General features: G+C 45.3%; 1 protein-coding gene across 2 annotated transcripts in view; it reads left to right on the plus strand.

The window, feature by feature from the left end:
* The window catches only part of LMO7 (LIM domain 7), a 194,169-nt gene that overhangs the window by 147,805 nt on the left and 28,864 nt on the right, over positions 1 to 17,500 (plus strand). For both annotated transcript variants that reach the window (XM_087726758.1, XM_087726757.1), the window contains exons 14-20: positions 1,050 to 1,192; positions 3,863 to 4,274; positions 7,029 to 7,322; positions 10,230 to 10,344; positions 11,944 to 12,105; positions 13,543 to 13,727; positions 15,594 to 15,651. In XM_087726758.1, the coding sequence (XP_087582884.1) occupies positions 1,050 to 1,192; positions 3,863 to 4,274; positions 7,029 to 7,322; positions 10,230 to 10,344; positions 11,944 to 12,105; positions 13,543 to 13,727; positions 15,594 to 15,651 (1,369 nt within the window). The remainder of the gene's footprint in view (positions 1 to 1,049; positions 1,193 to 3,862; positions 4,275 to 7,028; positions 7,323 to 10,229; positions 10,345 to 11,943; positions 12,106 to 13,542; positions 13,728 to 15,593; positions 15,652 to 17,500) is intronic.

Raw genomic sequence — 17,500 nt, forward strand, 5'->3', positions numbered from 1 at the left:
TACCATATTTTTCGGAATATAAGACGCAGCTTTTTCCCTCAAAAAAGAGGCTGAAAATCTGGGTGTGTCTTATACATTGAATACAGCATTTTTTGCCTCCCAAAACCCCACTCCCTTCACCAAAATGGCTGTGCACAGCCTTTAGGAGGCTTTCAGCGTGCTCCTGGGGGCTGGGGAAGGCAAAAATGAGCAAAAAACAGGCTGTTTCTTTCTTAATTTTACCCCCCCCCAGCCCCCAGGAGCATTCTATAAACCTCCTAAAGGCTATGCATGCCTCTTTTTTTTGATAAAAATGGGCTGTTTTTGCCCCCCACCCCCAGGAGCACTCTGCAAGCCTCCTAAGGGCTATTCATGCCCTTTTTCTTTTGAAAAAAAGGGCCCGTTTTCACGAAAAACAGGCCATTTTTGGGAGGTCTGCAGAGTGCAAAAACTTTTTTTTAATTTGCCTCTTTGAAATCTTGGTGCGTCTTATACTCCGAAAAATATAGGTACCTATTGTTTTCAGTGGTAGAAATCAATCAGAACACTAAAACAAGAGTTGGTCCATGAATGTAATAATCCTTACAGACAGGAACTGAGGCCTTTCTGGACTAAACGCCATAGAGCAGTGCAAATACGGTACACCCAGGTAATTCAAGATAACATGGAATGCTCCTGAGCTGGGTGATCAGGTTAATAAATAATATATTTATATACATATACCAGATCCTGTTGCTGCTTTGAATAACAATGCCAGTAAAGTTGGAAGCCTGTTAGGGTTCATGGAGAAATTTGGAAGGAATATTGGAATGTCGTGAGCTTCTTTTTCAAAGCAGCAGGTGCATTTCCTACTGCAAAACATTTTTTTAAGCGTTGGAAAGCTGAAAGGCTGCCATTGTTCAGATCGGGGACAGGCCGGTGAGAAGGACATTTGAGAAGGCAACAAACCAGGTATCTCAGGTGAAAACCATCCGTGGCGCAGTCTTTTCGCCAGGGAACGCGGCCCCTGAATGTTCAGCTTGGAGGAGCTTTACCGAACGTTTGCTTGATGTGGGTTTCTTTCTGCGTAGGATTTGGCGAAATGGAAAAGTAGGCGCAGGAGTCACACCTCTGATCTGCAAAGGAAAAAGGAGGAGAGAGAAGAAATTGAGCGGAAGAGTTCGGAAAGCTCAGAACGGCGCAGCAAAACCCTGAGAGAAATGCAGAGAGACAGGTAATTCTAGCCAGCCATGTCTTAGTAGCTTTAAAAGCTTAATCCTTTTTTTTTAACGTTGGCTTGAATTCAGCAGCAACTAGATTTAACTGATTGCCTTTGAAATTTATTTACACGCCCTCAGTTTGCCGGCATATTTAATTTTCAGTTCTCCTCACCGGGAGTCATTTGGTCATTGTGTTTCTAAATAATTAATGGATAACCATCTAATGTCCATAGCATTAATTTACCAAATATGCCAACAATTTCAATGCACCTTTTGAAAGGGACCTTTTAATTTCAGCTTCGTTGAAAGTCGCCGTATTAGCAGGATTCATTTCCTCATTTCTTTTGGGGTTGTTGTTTTTTGTGACCCGTCAAATGCGCGCCCGACAAATGCGCGCCGAAAAATCCGCGCCGACAAAACCGCACCCGCCATCAACAAACAACATAGTGGGGTACAAAAACAACGTTATAAAGGGTTAGGGTTAGGATTAGTGTTATAATGTTGTTTTCGCATCCCATTATGTTGTTTGTTGATGGCGGGCGCGGTTTCATTGACGCGGTTTCGTCGGCGCGCATTTGTCGAGCACACATTTGTCGGTGCACCGTTGTTTTTTGCATTATAGTATTTGTCTCTGGATTCCCAATCAACTTGTTTTGACACAGGCCCTATTTTTGCATTTTTAATATAATATAACTATTGAGGAGAATTGGAGGAGCGGAAGGGGTGGAGTTTTATCCTGCAAAAGAGCCTTTTAAAGGTTTTCCCTGACCTGTCTCATGTTGTCCTAGTTTGATGCTATCAGGTATCCTGGGTGAATACAAGGGGCCCTTCATGCTTCTTTAAGAAGGAAAGCAGCAATAACATTCTGTTTATAGATAGTCCTTGACTTGCGACCACAACTGAGCCCAACATTTCTGTTGCTAAACAAGACGGTGGTTAAGTGGATTTTGCCGCATTTTACAACTTTTCTTGCCACCGTTGCGAAGTCATGGATGCATTTAGTACCGTATTTCCCTGAAAATAAGACCTAATCAGAAAATAAATCCTAGCATGATTTTTTCAGAATGCTTGTAATATAAGCCCTACCTTGAAAATAAGCCCTAGTTAAAATTGTCAGCCAGATGGATGCATTTGGTACCGTATTTCCCTGAAAATAAGACCTAACCAGAAAATAAGCTTTAAGGCTGTGATGGCTAACCTTTTTGTCATCATGTGTCGAAAGTGTGCGTGTGCGGAAGCATGGCTGCACACCCACACCCATAATGCAATGAACATGTGACACACCCTGTGCACCCCCACATATGTGCATGTGACCCCCCCCAATGTTCCCTCCACGCATGCACGCATGACCCCATTTTGGATCTAGTAGGCCTCCTTGCAGTCTCCTGGGACCAAAATCGGGGTGCGATGCATTCCCCCTTGCTCCCCCCACTTCCCCATGCATACATATGCAATTCCCCCCCCGTGCATGTGCATGCGTCTCCTGTATGTGAAATGCCCCCCGTGCATGCACAGCAGAGACCCAAAGTCAGCTGGCTGGTGGGAAGCGCACGCGCATACGTGTTAAAGCTGAGCTGAGGTGATGGCCCGCATGCCCCCAAAGAGGGCTCTGTATGCCACCTGTGGCACCCGTGCTATAGGTTCGCCATCACTGCCCTAAGGTGTCTTTTGGAGCAAAAATTAATATAAGATCCAGTCTTATTTTTTGGAGAAAACTCCTGATGGTCAAGCAGCATGGGCTATTTTACCCTTTCATTTGAAATGTCCACCAATCCTCTTTATCTGACATAGATTTTTTTTTAAAAAACTCCAGAGAAAAATGTGTCACCGAGCATCAGGAAAATAGTAGTACATGTTACTATGGGGACAAAACAGTTGCTCTAACCTAGGCTTCCTGATGCAGTAAAAAGCACACAAACAGTCCCCGAAACCCTCTTTTTTATTTCAAAGGCTGTGAATTATGTTCATTCACAGCCCGTAATGAGTCCCAAATAGTTGTAAAGAGTCCTACAGGAGTCTGCCAAAGTCTTTCGGGATAAGGCTGATAAGCGCCCACTTTTATCTTCCTGGAAACGCAGCCAAAGACTTAAGTGGCAATTAGCTTGACACGGAGCAGAGTTAGAACGGAGCTTCAGAAGGTAAACTGACCAGCATGAATCAAGTTGCTTCCTGCAAAGGCTCCTGTGCCTTTGATCCTCCTTTATGTCCTGTGGGAGGGGCCAATTATGTCCAAGCCTTAGTCCCGAGTTGTCTCTTCTGTCTTAACTGTTCTTGCCTTCTGGCAGCTCTGCGCATACGCGCAGTAGGAACAGGGGGAGCCTGTTTCGCTGCCTCGCTGCTGTCTGGCTCTGGAGGTTCCAGAGGCAGCATATAACTCCCAGATGGCCTGGCCCCCCTCTCTGCCTCTGACACAGAGCCCTCGTCCGAGCCTTCCCCAGACTCCAGGACTGGCCAATGTACGTCCCCAACCTCCTCACCATCTGACTGTGCTGCAAGCTCCGCAGGCCACCAGCGGACCACAACAAAAGTGTTGTAGAACGGGCCCTGAATCTCACTGTGCCCCCTTTGAATCGACATAATTGCAACCTTACAAGTTACACACACACACACACACACGCACACACACACAAACAAGCTACTTTTGAGGTCATCGGTTACCCAGAGCTATCTTGCTTTTCTTCCAGAGAGAGGCGAGATCAAGCTCCTCTGAGGAATTCTTGGCAGGAGACGGAACAAATGTATTTCTCAAACGATGACGTCTTTCGGGAAGAGAAAGCGTCTCCCAAAGTTTGCATTCCAACCGAGGCAAATGGAGGCTTGAAAAGGGAAGACGACCAGGAGCCGAGGAACCGGAAATCGGAGCGTGGGATGAAGGATGAGTCTCTCATCTCCGTAGACAGCTTGGCCGGAGAAAGAACGGAGTCCCCTTTGCCCAGTTCCCAGTCCGCCAATGCCCAAACTGGATCTGGCCGCGTTTCAGCCTCCCTATCGAGGAGTTATCAGAAGACGGACACAGCCAGGTTGACATCGGTGGTCACCCCGAGGCCGTTTGGAGCCCCTATGAGAGGAATCTCCTCGCTTCCCAGGTCCTTTACGGTAAAAGGCTGCCTTGTGTCTTAAGATTTTGGGGAAGCACCTGTGGCTCGTTTTACACTTTAACCGCTTCTGTATCTGCAGTTACATATCTAAAATATGAAGGAGGAGAGATGATATATGAACAATTAAGGAGTGGAACAACTTGTCTCCTGTGGTTGTAAATGCTCCACCACTAGAAGTTTTAAAGAAGAGGTTGGATAACCATTTGTCTGAAGTGGTATAGAGCAGTGATGGTGAAACTTTTAGAGACCGAGAGCCCAAACTGCAACCCAAAACCCACTTATTTATCGCAAAGTGCCAACAAGGCAATTTGACTTGAATAATCAGGTTTTACTTCCTAAAATAATGATAAACAAGACAGAGTTCAGCTAATTGTTTTAAGAAAAAACATGATAAATACACTTTTATGCCCCTTCATTTTTTTCTGTTTTTGAAATATTACGCTTAGCAACAATAACAATAAAAAAGAAAAACTTTTGTAATATCATTTCTTTCTTTCTCTTTCCCTCCCTCCCTCTCTCTTTCCCTGCCCCTCTCTCTATCTCATTCTCTCTGCTGCTCTCTCTCTCTTTCCTTCCCTCTTTCTTTACCTCCCTCTCTCTCTTTCCTTCCCTCTCTCTTTCTCTCCCCCTCTCTCTTTCCCTCCACCTCTCCCTCTCTTTTTCGCTCTCTTTCCCTCCCTCCCTCCCTCCCTGTCTTTTCCCCTCTTCCCCTTCTCTCTTTCCCCCTCCCTCCCTCTCTTTCCCCCTCTCTCTTTCCCTCCCTCCCTCTCTTTCTCCCCCTCTCTCTTTCTCCCTCTCTTTCCCTCCCTCTCTTCCTCCCCCTCTCTCTTTCCCTCTCTTCTTGTCATGAAAAACCACAATGGCATATTGGATGTAATCTGCAATTTGCCTGAGTATTTCAGGAGTATTAGAAAGACAAGATCTATCTCCTTTAGAATTCGAGATAGGTATTGAAATTGGTAACAGCAAATTAAATGCTCCCTCTACTAGGACCCAAAGTTCATTCTTGTTAGGAATCTGCTTGTTACATAATATGGTTGGGTGTCTATAGACACACAAGCTCCTTATGGAGATTTCCAACAGAAGTGGTAAAACTACTCACATAGAAGGAATCAAAAAGTGATATTTCACTTTGGATTTGTAACTATTTGTCCATTATTTCTATATCAACACATCACACTAAATGTTTTAAATTCTTTAATTTGTTTGTAAAATGTACCTACCCTGTCTATATACTGTATTATATCCTTTCAACTTAGTCTTTTAGTGAAAAGAAGGACTAGAGGTGACATGATAGCAGTAATCCAATATCTACCTGTATCTACCTATATTCTGCCCTGCTCTCCTAGAAGGAAGACAAGGATATACATTTCACCACTTAATGCAAACAGGAATTCATGCACAATTCTCAGCTTTGGAGCAATGCAGAGATAGCTGCAGGAAAAGTCAGATCCAATTAAATTAGGGACACATGTGTTTCCCTTGACAGAGGTGGTATTCAGCTGGTTCAGATTCATTCACCTGAACAGGTAGTGGAAATTGTGGGTGAGCCTGCCCACCGGCCTCGGCTCTATGGCATCCGATTTAGACATGTTTTTGAGGCCAGGTGCATGCACGGAAGGCATGCGTGAGAGCAAAGCACATGCACGGAAGGCTGGGCGCGAAGCGAGCGGGGGCGCATGCAGTGAACCGGTGGTTACAAAATGTGAAACCCACTGCTGTTCCCTGATCCCTGCAGTACACTAGCTCTGCTTGGCTTTTTGAGGAATTGGGTACATCTAATCTATTGAAAAGAAGTATTAGGGGTGAGGTGGTAGCAGTGTTCCAATATATTCCAATAGGACAAGAAGCAACGGATGGAAACTAATCAAGGAGAGAACCAATCTAAAACTAAGAAGTTTCCTGACAGTGAGAAAAATTAGCTAGTGGAGCTGGCAAGCAATCATTATAACTGTGAAGTAGTTGAAATTAATGTATTGAAACCTTAATATGTTCATACTTTGATTGGGCGGTTCACCGACAAAAGGGCGACCAACAAAAGCGCGCCCGACTAAACCGCGGTGACAAAACCGCGAGTTCTGAACCACGCCGACAAATGAGCGCTGAATCGCACTGAAAACAGCACGCCGACAGAAGGGCGCTGTAAACCTAATCCTAACCCTAATCCTAACCCTAACCCTAAACCTAACCCTTAGCTTAACTTAAATCGCCCTTCTGTCGATGCACTGTTGTCAATGTGCTGTTGTCGGCGCGTTGATGACATCACAGTTTTAGCGACACGGTTTTGTCGGCGCGCTTTTGTCGGGTCACATGTTTGGGCTCCTCTAATATTTGAGGGGCTGCCACAAAGAAGAAGGAGACAACCTATATTCCAAAGCAGCAGAAAGCAAGACAAGAAACAATGGATGGAAATTAATCAATGAACGAAGCAACCTAGAACTAAGGAGGAATTTCCTAACAATGAGAACAATTAACCAGTGGAACAGCTTGTCTTCAGACGTTGTGGGTGCTCCATACTGGAGGCTTTCAAGAAGAGATTGGATAATCATTTGTCTGAAGTGATATAGGGTCTCCTGCTTGAGCAGGGGGTTGGACTAGAAGACCTCCATGGTCCCATCCAAATAACTATTCTATATTAACACTGCAGATGATTAGCAAGGCACATAGGGGATGGGAAAAACTGGGGAAGATGTTCAGTAGATGCTGGCCAGACCAATCTTGGCGATGTCTCTTTTAAATACCTTTCTTCCAGATGGATGCAGCTGTGAAATACAATGGAGGACTGGAAGGGCCCAGGGGTGCTCAGTCAGGGCACAGCAGGGGCTCTGAGACCCAGACAGGAGGAGTACAAAGCCAAGGCAAGATGGAGCACCAAGTTGCAGAAGACAGCAAAACCAGAAGAAGCCACTTGCTGGAGGAGCAGAGAAGTGGAACGCCCGAGTCGGAGCCTAAACCAGATCATCACACCAGTACCAACTCCATGACTTTCACATCTTCTGCCCCCAAGGAGAGAACTCTTTCAGAGACTGAGGAGTCAAGACGGCACGTAAGTTGAAGGGAGGTGTTCTCACCTAGGCTTCCCCAAAAACCCCTTTTATTAAACGAATGTGAATTCCTCTCATTCACATTCAGCAAAAGCCTGGTAAACAGTCTTTCAAAGGTGAATTTAGGACCACAGACCTTATCTATCTTGGAAAGCTGCCATGTAAATATTTTCCAAATGAGGTGCTGTGCAAGGAAAGACTTGGCACAGAGTCTCTGAGATTCACGGACAGATCTTTACACTCCTGAAATGAACAAATGAACAAATTGTTTCGTGCAAAAGCCCACTCCCCTTTTGCTCCTTTTTTATTTCCTATGGGAGGGGCCATTCACTGTCCACCTGTGGCTTTACTCCCAAGTCCACCCTGATTTCTTAGCTGTTCTTTTCTTCTAGCAGCTCTGCAAATGCACACATTGGGAACAGGCTCCAGCTGTTCCTCTGCCTCACTGCTGTCTAGCTACGATGGCAGCTGTGAACTGTCAGATGGCCCTGGCCCCATCTCTGCCTCTGACACAGAGCCCTCGTCCGAACCTTCTCCAGCCTCCAGGGCTGGCCCATTTTCCTCCCCAACCTCCTGACTGTCCGACCCTGCTGCCAGCTCCGCTGGCTGCTGGTGAGCCACAACAAGAGCCTCCCATTTTTCCAAAAGAACTAGACATTATTTGTAAGCTGGAGAAAAACATGGGTAACTTTCCTAGAAATAGGAATTTTGAGATAGTCAGCTTTGTGAATAAATGGGAGGTTATTCTATTGAATCACAAATGTGATGGAAGAGTTGGACTTGAAACAGTTTTCTAGAACTCTGTGGCTCATAAACTTTGGTACTTACTGTATTTTTGGAGTATAAGACGCATTGGAGTATAAGACGTACCAATATTTTGAAGAGGAAAATTTAAAAAAAAGTTTTTGCACTCTGCAGACCTCCCCAAAACAACTCTTTTTTCATGAAAACGGGCCTTTTTTTCCAAAAAGGCACATGAATAGCCTTTAGGAGGCTTGTAGAGTGCTCCTGGGAGGTGCCCCCCCAAATGGCCCATATTTTGTGAAAACGGGCCCATTTTTGTCAAAGGGCATGAATATCCTTTAGGAGGCTTATAGAGTGCTCCTGGGGGCTGGGGGGGGGGCTAAAAAAATGAGCAAAATATGGTCCGTTTTTCACTCATTTCTGCCTTCCCCAGCCCCCAGGAGCTCTCTGAAAGCTTCCTAGAGGCTATGCATGGCCATTTTGGTAAAGGGGCTGGGTTTCAGGAGGCAAAAAATGCTGTATTCAGTGTATAAGACACACTCAAATTTTCAGCCTCTTTTTTGCGGGGAAAAAGGTGTGTCTTATATTCTGAAAAATACGGCATTATCCTATGTGGTGGACTTGTAGCAAAGCAAGAAAATATTGAGAGAAAATATGTTGCTTGTTGGGAAAGATAATTAAACAGAATATAGATCCAAAACCAGAAGTATATCTGTTGGGCATAATACCAAAGGATTATGATAAAGTGATTACATATTTAATTTTGCATATACTGACAGCAGCAAGTATTTGCAAAATACTGGAAAAATGAGAACATCTCATCAGATGAGGATGTAATTCGAAAAATTTTAGATTGCGCTGAAATGGACAGACTAACTTTAAAAATAAAAGATAAAGAAGACACAGGATATTACTTGAGATGGAATAGATTTTACGAGTGGTTAGAGATAAGAATTAGAAATTAGAGGAAGAAAGACTATGAATGTATGTATACATTAAAAATAAAGTGGTTTACAACTGCAATCCTGTCAATATAGTTAACAAAAATGTAAATAAGCTAATGTAAAAGATTCTCGATTAAAATTGCTTAGTTATATTATTACTATTGTTATAGTACATGTGTTTATTACTGTCTTTTCTGATTCTTCTTTTTTTTTGTAAATGACATACCCCGACAATACACTGTATTCAAAATGTTTATGAATAGAAATATACTTTTAAAAAAGACTTTCTCTAGAGAGGTCAGAAGAGGATAGAGAGGGCCATAGCTTGTGAAGAACAGTTTGAGGATACAAGAAGTCGCTTCAGAGGTTAATCCTGTGGGAAACGCCTTCCTTGTTTCACTGCTTGTGGGGTTCCTGCAAAGGCTCCCGCGCCTTTGATCCTCCTTTATGTCCTGTGGGAGGAGTCAAAAGTCCAGGAAGGCCTCGGTTCCTGTCTGTAAGGACTGTTGTATTCATGGACCACCTCTTGTTTTAGTGTTCTGAGTGATTTCTAACACTGCAAACAATAGGTACCATATTTTTCGGAGGATAAGGCGCACCGGAGTATAAGATGCACCAAGAGGCAAATTTTTTAAAAAACATTTTTGCACTCTGCAGAGCTCCAAAAAACTGTCCGTTTTTTGCAAAAACGGGCCCATTTTTTTTTCAAAGCTTGTAGAGTGCTCCTTGGAGGTGCCCTCCCCAAAATGCCCCCCCTTTTTTGTTAAAGCAGGCCTGTATTTTATCAAAAAAAGGGCATGCATAGCTTTTAGGGGGCTTATAGAGTGATGCTGGGGGTGGGGCAAAAAAGCCCCTTTTTCACTCATTTCTGCCTTCCCCAGCCCCCAGGAGCTCTCTGAAAGCCTCCTAAAGTCTATGCACGGCCATTTTGGTGAAGGAGGCAGGGTTTCAGGGGGCAGAAAATGCTGTATTCAGTGTATAAGACGCACCCAGATTTTCAGCCTCTTTTTTGCGGGAAAAAAGGTGTGTCTTATACTCCGAAAAATATGGTAGGTTCTTGAATCACTTAAGATGTCAGGAGAGACAGGACATAAACAGTGAAGGCCCCTGCTGTGCTTGAAACAATCTAAAAATACTAGTTAAGGTAGTGAGAATGAATGACTGTTGACATTCTCTTCCTTGGTGTCTTCCTCCTCCTGCTCCTCCTCCTCCTCTTTTTAGGAGCAATACAGTGATATGAGAATCAGTATAAATCAGAAACCAGGCAGCAGTCGTAACTTTGGATTTGCTGTGTCCCAGAATCCTTCTGGTGTCTTCGTGAAATCAATAGAAGAAGGTAAATGCCAGTATTTAACTCTTGCAATTTTGGGGGAAAGGAAAGAGAAAGAAGGGAAGGGAAGGAAAGAAGGGGAGCTGGAGAGGAAAGGAAAGGGAAAGAAAAGGGAAAGGGAAAGGAAAGGGAAAGGAAAGGAAAGGAAGGGAAAGGAAGGGGAAAGGAAGGGGAAAAGGAAGGGAAAGGAAAGAAAGGGAAAAGAAAGGAAAGGAAAAATTCAGCTTGCAAGAATGTAAAAAATGTAGGGAGGGTGGACAAGCCATTGATTTGCTCTAAGTCTCTGTTGGTTCCTTCTAAAGCAGTGTTTCTCAACCTTGGCAACTTGAAGATGTCCGGACTTCAACTCCCAGAATTCCCCAGCCAGCGAATGCTGGCTGGGGAATTCTGGGAGTTGAAGTCCGGACATCTTCAAGTTGCCAAGGTTGAGAAACACTGTTCTAAAGCCTCAAACAAATTGATATTAACATCCAACTGCAGGACCATCTCATCTCCTAGCAGCTTTTACTCTGGACCTCAGGGCAATGCAGGAAATTTTGGGCTAACTTTCCAGCCTGGAGTGCCCCATTCCAACATTGATCTTCGCTTACAAAAGGCTTTCTGTTTTTTTTTTTTTTAGAAGAAACACCCCTTCCTTAGTGTCACAGAAATTTTCATGGCACCATCCAGCATTCCAAAGGGGCACTTTGCAAAGGGGTGCCCGCTTGAGCCCAGAGCATTACTTCATTGTCACCTCCTTCCCACACCTGCTCCAAAGGGCGCCCACTCAGCCAGCTTTCCCGTGCAATCCCTAACCTCTGAAAGGGAGGCAGCTGTCTTGAGGCTTTAGGAGAGAGGCTTTTGCTCACGCTAACATGCTCTGTGGAATCTGACTCTGGTTATTTGGAGGTCTTAGGTGCAGTGGTGGGATTCAAATAATTTGACAACCGGTTCTCTGCCCTAATGACCAGCTGGGTAGGCAGGGCTTGGTGGTCATGTGACTGGGTGGGCGTGGCCAACTCAATGCCACTCACGTCAATGGGCGCTTCGCCTTAGCTGCTACAATGTAATAAGGGTCAACTGGAGAGGCAGTTTCTGTAAGCAGGGCAATAAAGATCAGGCTAGAAACAGCACCAGAATGTTTCCTTCCTGCCTTCCTTACAGGATTAGCCCTGTAAAGTGAGAAAAAATAAAAGGAGATGTCTTCCAACAACTGATTCTCCGAACTGCTTAGAAAGTTAACAACTGATTCTCCCGAATAGGTGCGAACTGGCTAAATCCCACCACTGTTTATGTGGCTTCATTGCAGAGGTGGGTTCCTACCGGTCGGTTTGGACCGGTTCGACCGAACCAGTAGCAACTTGGCAGCCTGGGTTGCTGGAACCGGCAACGACCCAGGCTTTCCACCCCCACCGCCCCAGACCGGTTCTCTTATGGCGGCAGCATCTTGATTTTTCGTTCTGCGCATGGGCAGAACAATTTTCACTGGAGAAATGTAATTTCCCCAAACTTTTCTAATGTTTTGCTCATGCGCAGACCTTTTTAGTTGCAAATGTGCACCTGCATGGAACCGGCAGTAATGTCGGCCGCAACCCACCTCCGCTTCATTGGTTTTTCTCTCAATAGGAAGCCCTGCAGATTTTTGCCAGTTAAAAGTTGGGGACGAAATCCTATCCCTCGGGAGCACCGGCATTTCGTACCTGGAGCAGGACGAGTGGGAAGCAGCCATCAACCAGGCCTTGGAAAATGGATGCCTCGTCATGGACGTCAGGCGGCATGGGAAGAAGGGTGCGTGTGTAATCACACTGAGGGAATGCAAATTGTCTCTTCTCTATATTGTATTATGGTGGGTGACTTCTGAATTCTTAGCGGGCTTCAGTAAGAGCTGGTGGTTTGTTTCCATTCAAAAGTATCTGTGGTTCGTATTTCTGCTCTTGTAAAAAAGAATTAAAAAGTATCTGTGGCAAGAAATATATTTATTATTTTGTCATCGTTACATGAATTGCAGGGCAACTAGCGGGTTGAGCAAGTTTACTTTCTAGAAATTGGGATGTCCTGAAAATGTCCTGAAGTAAAGATGTTCCTGGAAAGGGTTGATCGCAAAGTGCTTTGATTTTGTCTAGTCGTTAGATAGGGACGCGGTGGCTCAGCGGCTATGACGCTGAGCTTGTCGATCACAAAGGTCGACAGTTTGGCGGTTTGAATCCCTAGCGCTGCATAACGGAGTTGAGCTCCCGTTACTTGTCCCAGCTTCTGCCAACCTAGCAATTTCAAAGCATGTAAAAAAAATACGTAGCAAAATAGGAACCACCTTTGGTGGGAAGATAACAGCATTCCGTGCACCTTCGGCATTTAGTCATGATCATGGAGATGTCTTCGGACAGTGGTGGCTCTCCCGCTTTGAAACGGAAATGAACACCGCCCCCTAGAGTCGGGAACGACTAGCACATATGTGCGAGGAGAACCTTTACCTTTATTCATTGGATATTTGTGAAGATGGCTGTCAAACTCAATTTCATTGAGGGCCACCTCAGGATTGTGTTTGACCTTGGGAGCGGGAGGATGAGACCAGTTTGATGGCATTTGTATAGGGGGTGCCCGTGATGGCCTGAGTCCTCCGCTAGCAAAAACAGGCTCCCGAGCTCTGTTTCCGGCTGCAATGGCCTCCTGCAACTCTCCGACAGTGAAAATGATGCTCACGAGAACCGCACAGAGTCCGCAGGCCGGCCCTTCACTATTTCCAGGACAGCCCCTTGGGCCAGATCTAAATGCCCTGTGACCCAGATCTGGTCCTCGGACCTTGACACCTCTGCTCTAAGATCCACTTCACTTCCCAATGTTTTGAAATTATTCTAATTTAAAATAAAGTTGCTGTTAGTAAACTTGCTTTTTTGTGTGTGCAAGCTTTTGACTAATTCTTGCTTTGGGGACAAAGTGGTCTATAGAATTGTTGCTGTTAGTAAACTTGCTGTTAATTGTGCACTCTTTTGACTAACTCCTTGCTTTTGGGAAAAGGCGGTCTTCTCATAAAAAGCCCTCACAGGTTATTCCACATTAACATCCCAAATCACTCCCTCCTTCTCCTGTCCTCTAATATATATATATATATATATTTCCCCTCCTCTTTTTGTGTTGTTGGGATGTATTTTGGTCAGTTCCCGGTACACGTTGTCATTCCCCCCTGTCTCCTTTTTCAATTTCTTTTGATCTCCACATATCAATCAGATTGGGGCAAAGACCAGCCTTTCCCGCCATTTGCAAGGCACAAAATCCTCAATCTTACCAGTATGGCTACCAACATTATAGGTACCCCTGAAAACAAATGGATTGATGCCACATCAGGAGACCGCACTTCGACACAAAGTCAACAGACGTCCGAAAAGGAGGTGCACAGCCATTTGAAGAATGATGTAAGTATGGACGTGTTCCTCCAGAAGGAAGTCTTTTCAACTTCTAGTCATAGCAATAGCAATAGCAATAGCAGTTAGACTTATATACCGCTTCATAGGGCTTTCAGCCCTCTCTAAGCGGTTTACAGAGTCAGCATATTGCCCCCAACAATCCGGGTCCTCATTTTACCCACCTCGGAAGGATGGAAGGCTGAGTCAACCCTGAGCCGGTGAGATTTGAACAGCCGAACTGCAGAACTGCAGTCAGCTGAAGTAGCCTGCAGTGCTGCATTTAACCACTGCGCCACCTCGCCTCTGTAGTCATGGCGATTACAAGGCATAATGCTGTCCTTTCCCCCCTTAAATCTGGATATGTACCATATCCTTCTGTAGGGTTATTTATTAAAGTGACCTGGAGACACAGGAATATCTTAGTGTATTTTGAGAGCCATTTGGGGATAGTGGTTAAGGACATTGACCAGGGATGGGCTTCAAAAATTGCAGCAATGGGTTCCCTGTCCCGTTGCTGGGTGGGTGTGGCCATGGTGATTGTGGCCTAGTCAGCTTCCTGCACCATGGCGGAGGGGCTGTTCTCCCTCCCCAGGCTCCGGAGGCTTTCCTCGAGCCTCTGGGAGGGCGAAAACTGTTTCCCCTGAGGTCCAGAGGCCGGAAACAGGGCCATTTCTGGACTTCTGGAACTTCCGGTAGGCCTGTTTTTTGCCCTCTCCAGGCTCCACGAGGTGACTTTGGGTTCCCTAAAATTTCAGCAACTAATCCAAGCAGTTGCCGGGATTCAAAAGCGGGCGTGCATCCACAACCATTCAATATGAACTAGTTGCCCAAGTGTTTTGATCGCACGACCATGGGGATGCTGTCACGGTCGTGTGAAAAAGCCATAAATCACCTTTTCCAGTGCCGTTGTAACTTCGAACGGTCACTAAATGAACTGCTTTAAGTTGAGGGCTACCTGTATGTTCATTAGAGTGGTGCAGTGACCTAGAGGTGGAGCTCTCGCCTCTAGGAGGCTGTGAGTTCAATCCTAGGTAGAGGCAGATATTTCTCTCTCTCTGGGCACAATGAGAATATATCTGCCAAACAAAACTCCGCATTGGCGACAGGAAGGGCATCTGGCCATTAAAACACTCCGCCAGCTCCATTCAGTTGCCCAGACTCCATCCCGCAAGAGATTACGGGGTCGTTAAAAAGAGAAGACTACCTGTACGATCCGGTTCCACCACAAAACCACGCCCGACTAAACCGCGTCGCTGACGTCATCAACAGGGCGACAACAGCGCAGAGACAGAAGCACGCTGTAAACCCTAAACCTAAAATTAACCCCTAAACCTAAACCTAACCCCCCTAAACCTAATCCTAAACCTAACCCTTAACCTAACCCTAAATCTAACCCTAACCCTTAACCCTAACCCTAAATCTAACCCTAACCCTAACCCTTAACCCTAACCCTAAATCTAACCCTAACCCTTAACCTAACCCTAAACCTAACCCTAACCCTTAACCTAACCCTAACCCTAAACCTAACCATAAACCTAACCCTAACCCTTACCTTAAGTTGAATCGGCTTGCTTTCAAAGCGCTATTAAAAGTGCCCTTCTTTCTCCGCGCTGGCTGTTGTCGCCCTGTTGATGACGTCAGCGACACGGTTTAATCGGGCATGGTTTAGTCGAGCGTGGTTTTGACGGGTCACGGTACGATCCTTCTATAGAACTGAATTGCGCGTAAAACTTAAAATGCTCTCCTGGGCATCAACTTTCAGAGGGTTGGTAGTTTGGTTTGTCAGAAGGTCCAAAGTCAGGTGTTACTTCATGGATGTGTAAGGAAAGATTACAGGGAGATTAAAGCCATCCTATGCTGTTTTTCCATTTTCAGGGTTCTGAAACAAAAGTCAATGGAATGCAAAATGATACAAGCTCCTATGAACGAAAAGGTAAAAACTACCAGGTGTACTTGAAGTCAGGGGTCTTAATTTTTATTAGTTTAGCTGAAGAAAGAGACTAATTTTATAAACCAGTGGCTCCCAACCTTTGGGACACCAGGGACCAGTTCCGTGGAGAGAGGTTGTTTCCGTGGACTGGAGGGAGCATCGTTTCACGTGCTGTTTGCATCCTACGGATGGGCCTTCGCTTATTTGTACGGACTGGTTACTGGGAGGCTGTAGACCGGTTCTAATCCATGGGCCAGGGGTTGGCGACCCTTGCTATAAACAGTCAAAAATGAATACTTTTTTATTTGCTGCTAATAAAAACATGAGGGGACACAGTGGCTAAGACGCTAAGCTCGCCGATCAGAAGGTCAGCAGTTCGGATCCCTAGCGCCCCATAATGGATTGAGCTCCCATTACTTGTCCCAGCTTCTGCCAACCTAGCCGTTCGAAAGCATGTAAAAATGCAAGTAAAAAAATAGGAACCACATTTGGTGGGAAGGTAACTGTGCACCTTCGGCATTTAGTCATGCCGGCCACATGACCACGGAGACGTCTTCGGACAGCGCTGTCTCTTCGACTTTGAAACAGAGATGAGCACCGCCCCCTAGAGTCGGGAACCACTAGCACATATGTGCGAGGGAACTTTTACCTTTAATAAAAACACAGTAGGTTTAGAAATTTTTTAAAAAGGCAGAGATACAGCAAGTTGATACCAAGAGGGGAGGTTTTTAACCTGTTCAGAATCATCTGCCTTCCAATCCCATTTTTAACCTGCTGGGCAGGGTGGTTTAACAGTGTAACCTAATACTAGCCTGCATGTCAGCTAGAACTATGTGTGAGGGTCAGAGAATGGTGGTGTGTTTTTTTTTTCCAGCCCAGCTTACAATACAGCCTGGGAACAAAATTGTAGCCATCCAGGATGGGGTCTTTAAAGAGTGACCATCATGGGGGTTGCTCCCCTGCTTAGCCCTGACTTGGGAAACCTCTATAAACTGGGGTGAGATCCTTCCTAAAGAATAAAATTTGAAAAGGAGTTTATTGAATCCTTCAAGGAGCTCAAAAACCTGTGTAGTTACTACATCAAGCAGCTTTAGTGCTCTCTGAGCTTGGTTGTTTCATTGCCCCAAGTAGGCATCATCACCATCTTCATCATTAATGGCTCTACTACTGGTGATGTGACCTAGTTTGGGTAATGAAACATCTGCAAGAAAACAATCAAGCTCAGAGAACACCAAGGACTCCTCATTTCAACCCTGAGTTACAAATAGTTTCCTTTACAAGTGGGTTTAGGCTGAGAATAGCATTGGGGGACAGACAACTCCGCTACAGCAGAATAGGCACTCGGACCTTTCCGGCTTCATGCAACGGCTGGTTTGGTTCTGATCTGATGATGCTTCAATGGGTTCAGGTTAGTGCGAACAGAGCTTGAGTTAGGCTCTGGAAAATCAGGTGCCCCTATCCCCAAAGTAATGACCCATTTGTTTGTATGCATCCAAGTCAATACCTTGTATATAGAGGCAGGGTGGCTGAGTGGCTTAATGACACTGGAGATAGTTTCAGCTCCAGCAGTTTGAGCTCTTGCATTGCAGGGCGGGGTGAGCTCCTGCCATTCGTCTCAGCTTCTGTCCATCTAAAAGTTCGAAAGCATATTCTATGCAAGTAGATAAATAGGTATCACTTTGGTGGGGAGACGAGCTGGTGCTCTGTGCAGGCAGTCAGATTCCAGATGGCTCTGAACCTTCCCGGTTGTGATGCCCACTTGAGAAGCAGCTCCGGGAAAGAAAGGGGCCTTTGGTGACACTGCAGGAAGAGCCGCTTGTCTTTCTCTCTGTTGCGAAGCCAACTCGCCCTC

This window comes from Thamnophis sirtalis, unplaced genomic scaffold (genome assembly GCF_051295495.1).
Source record: "Thamnophis sirtalis isolate CommonGarterSnake01/CBP01778 unplaced genomic scaffold, rThaSir2_p1.2 scaffold_12, whole genome shotgun sequence".
NCBI lineage: Eukaryota > Metazoa > Chordata > Lepidosauria > Squamata > Natricidae > Thamnophis > Thamnophis sirtalis.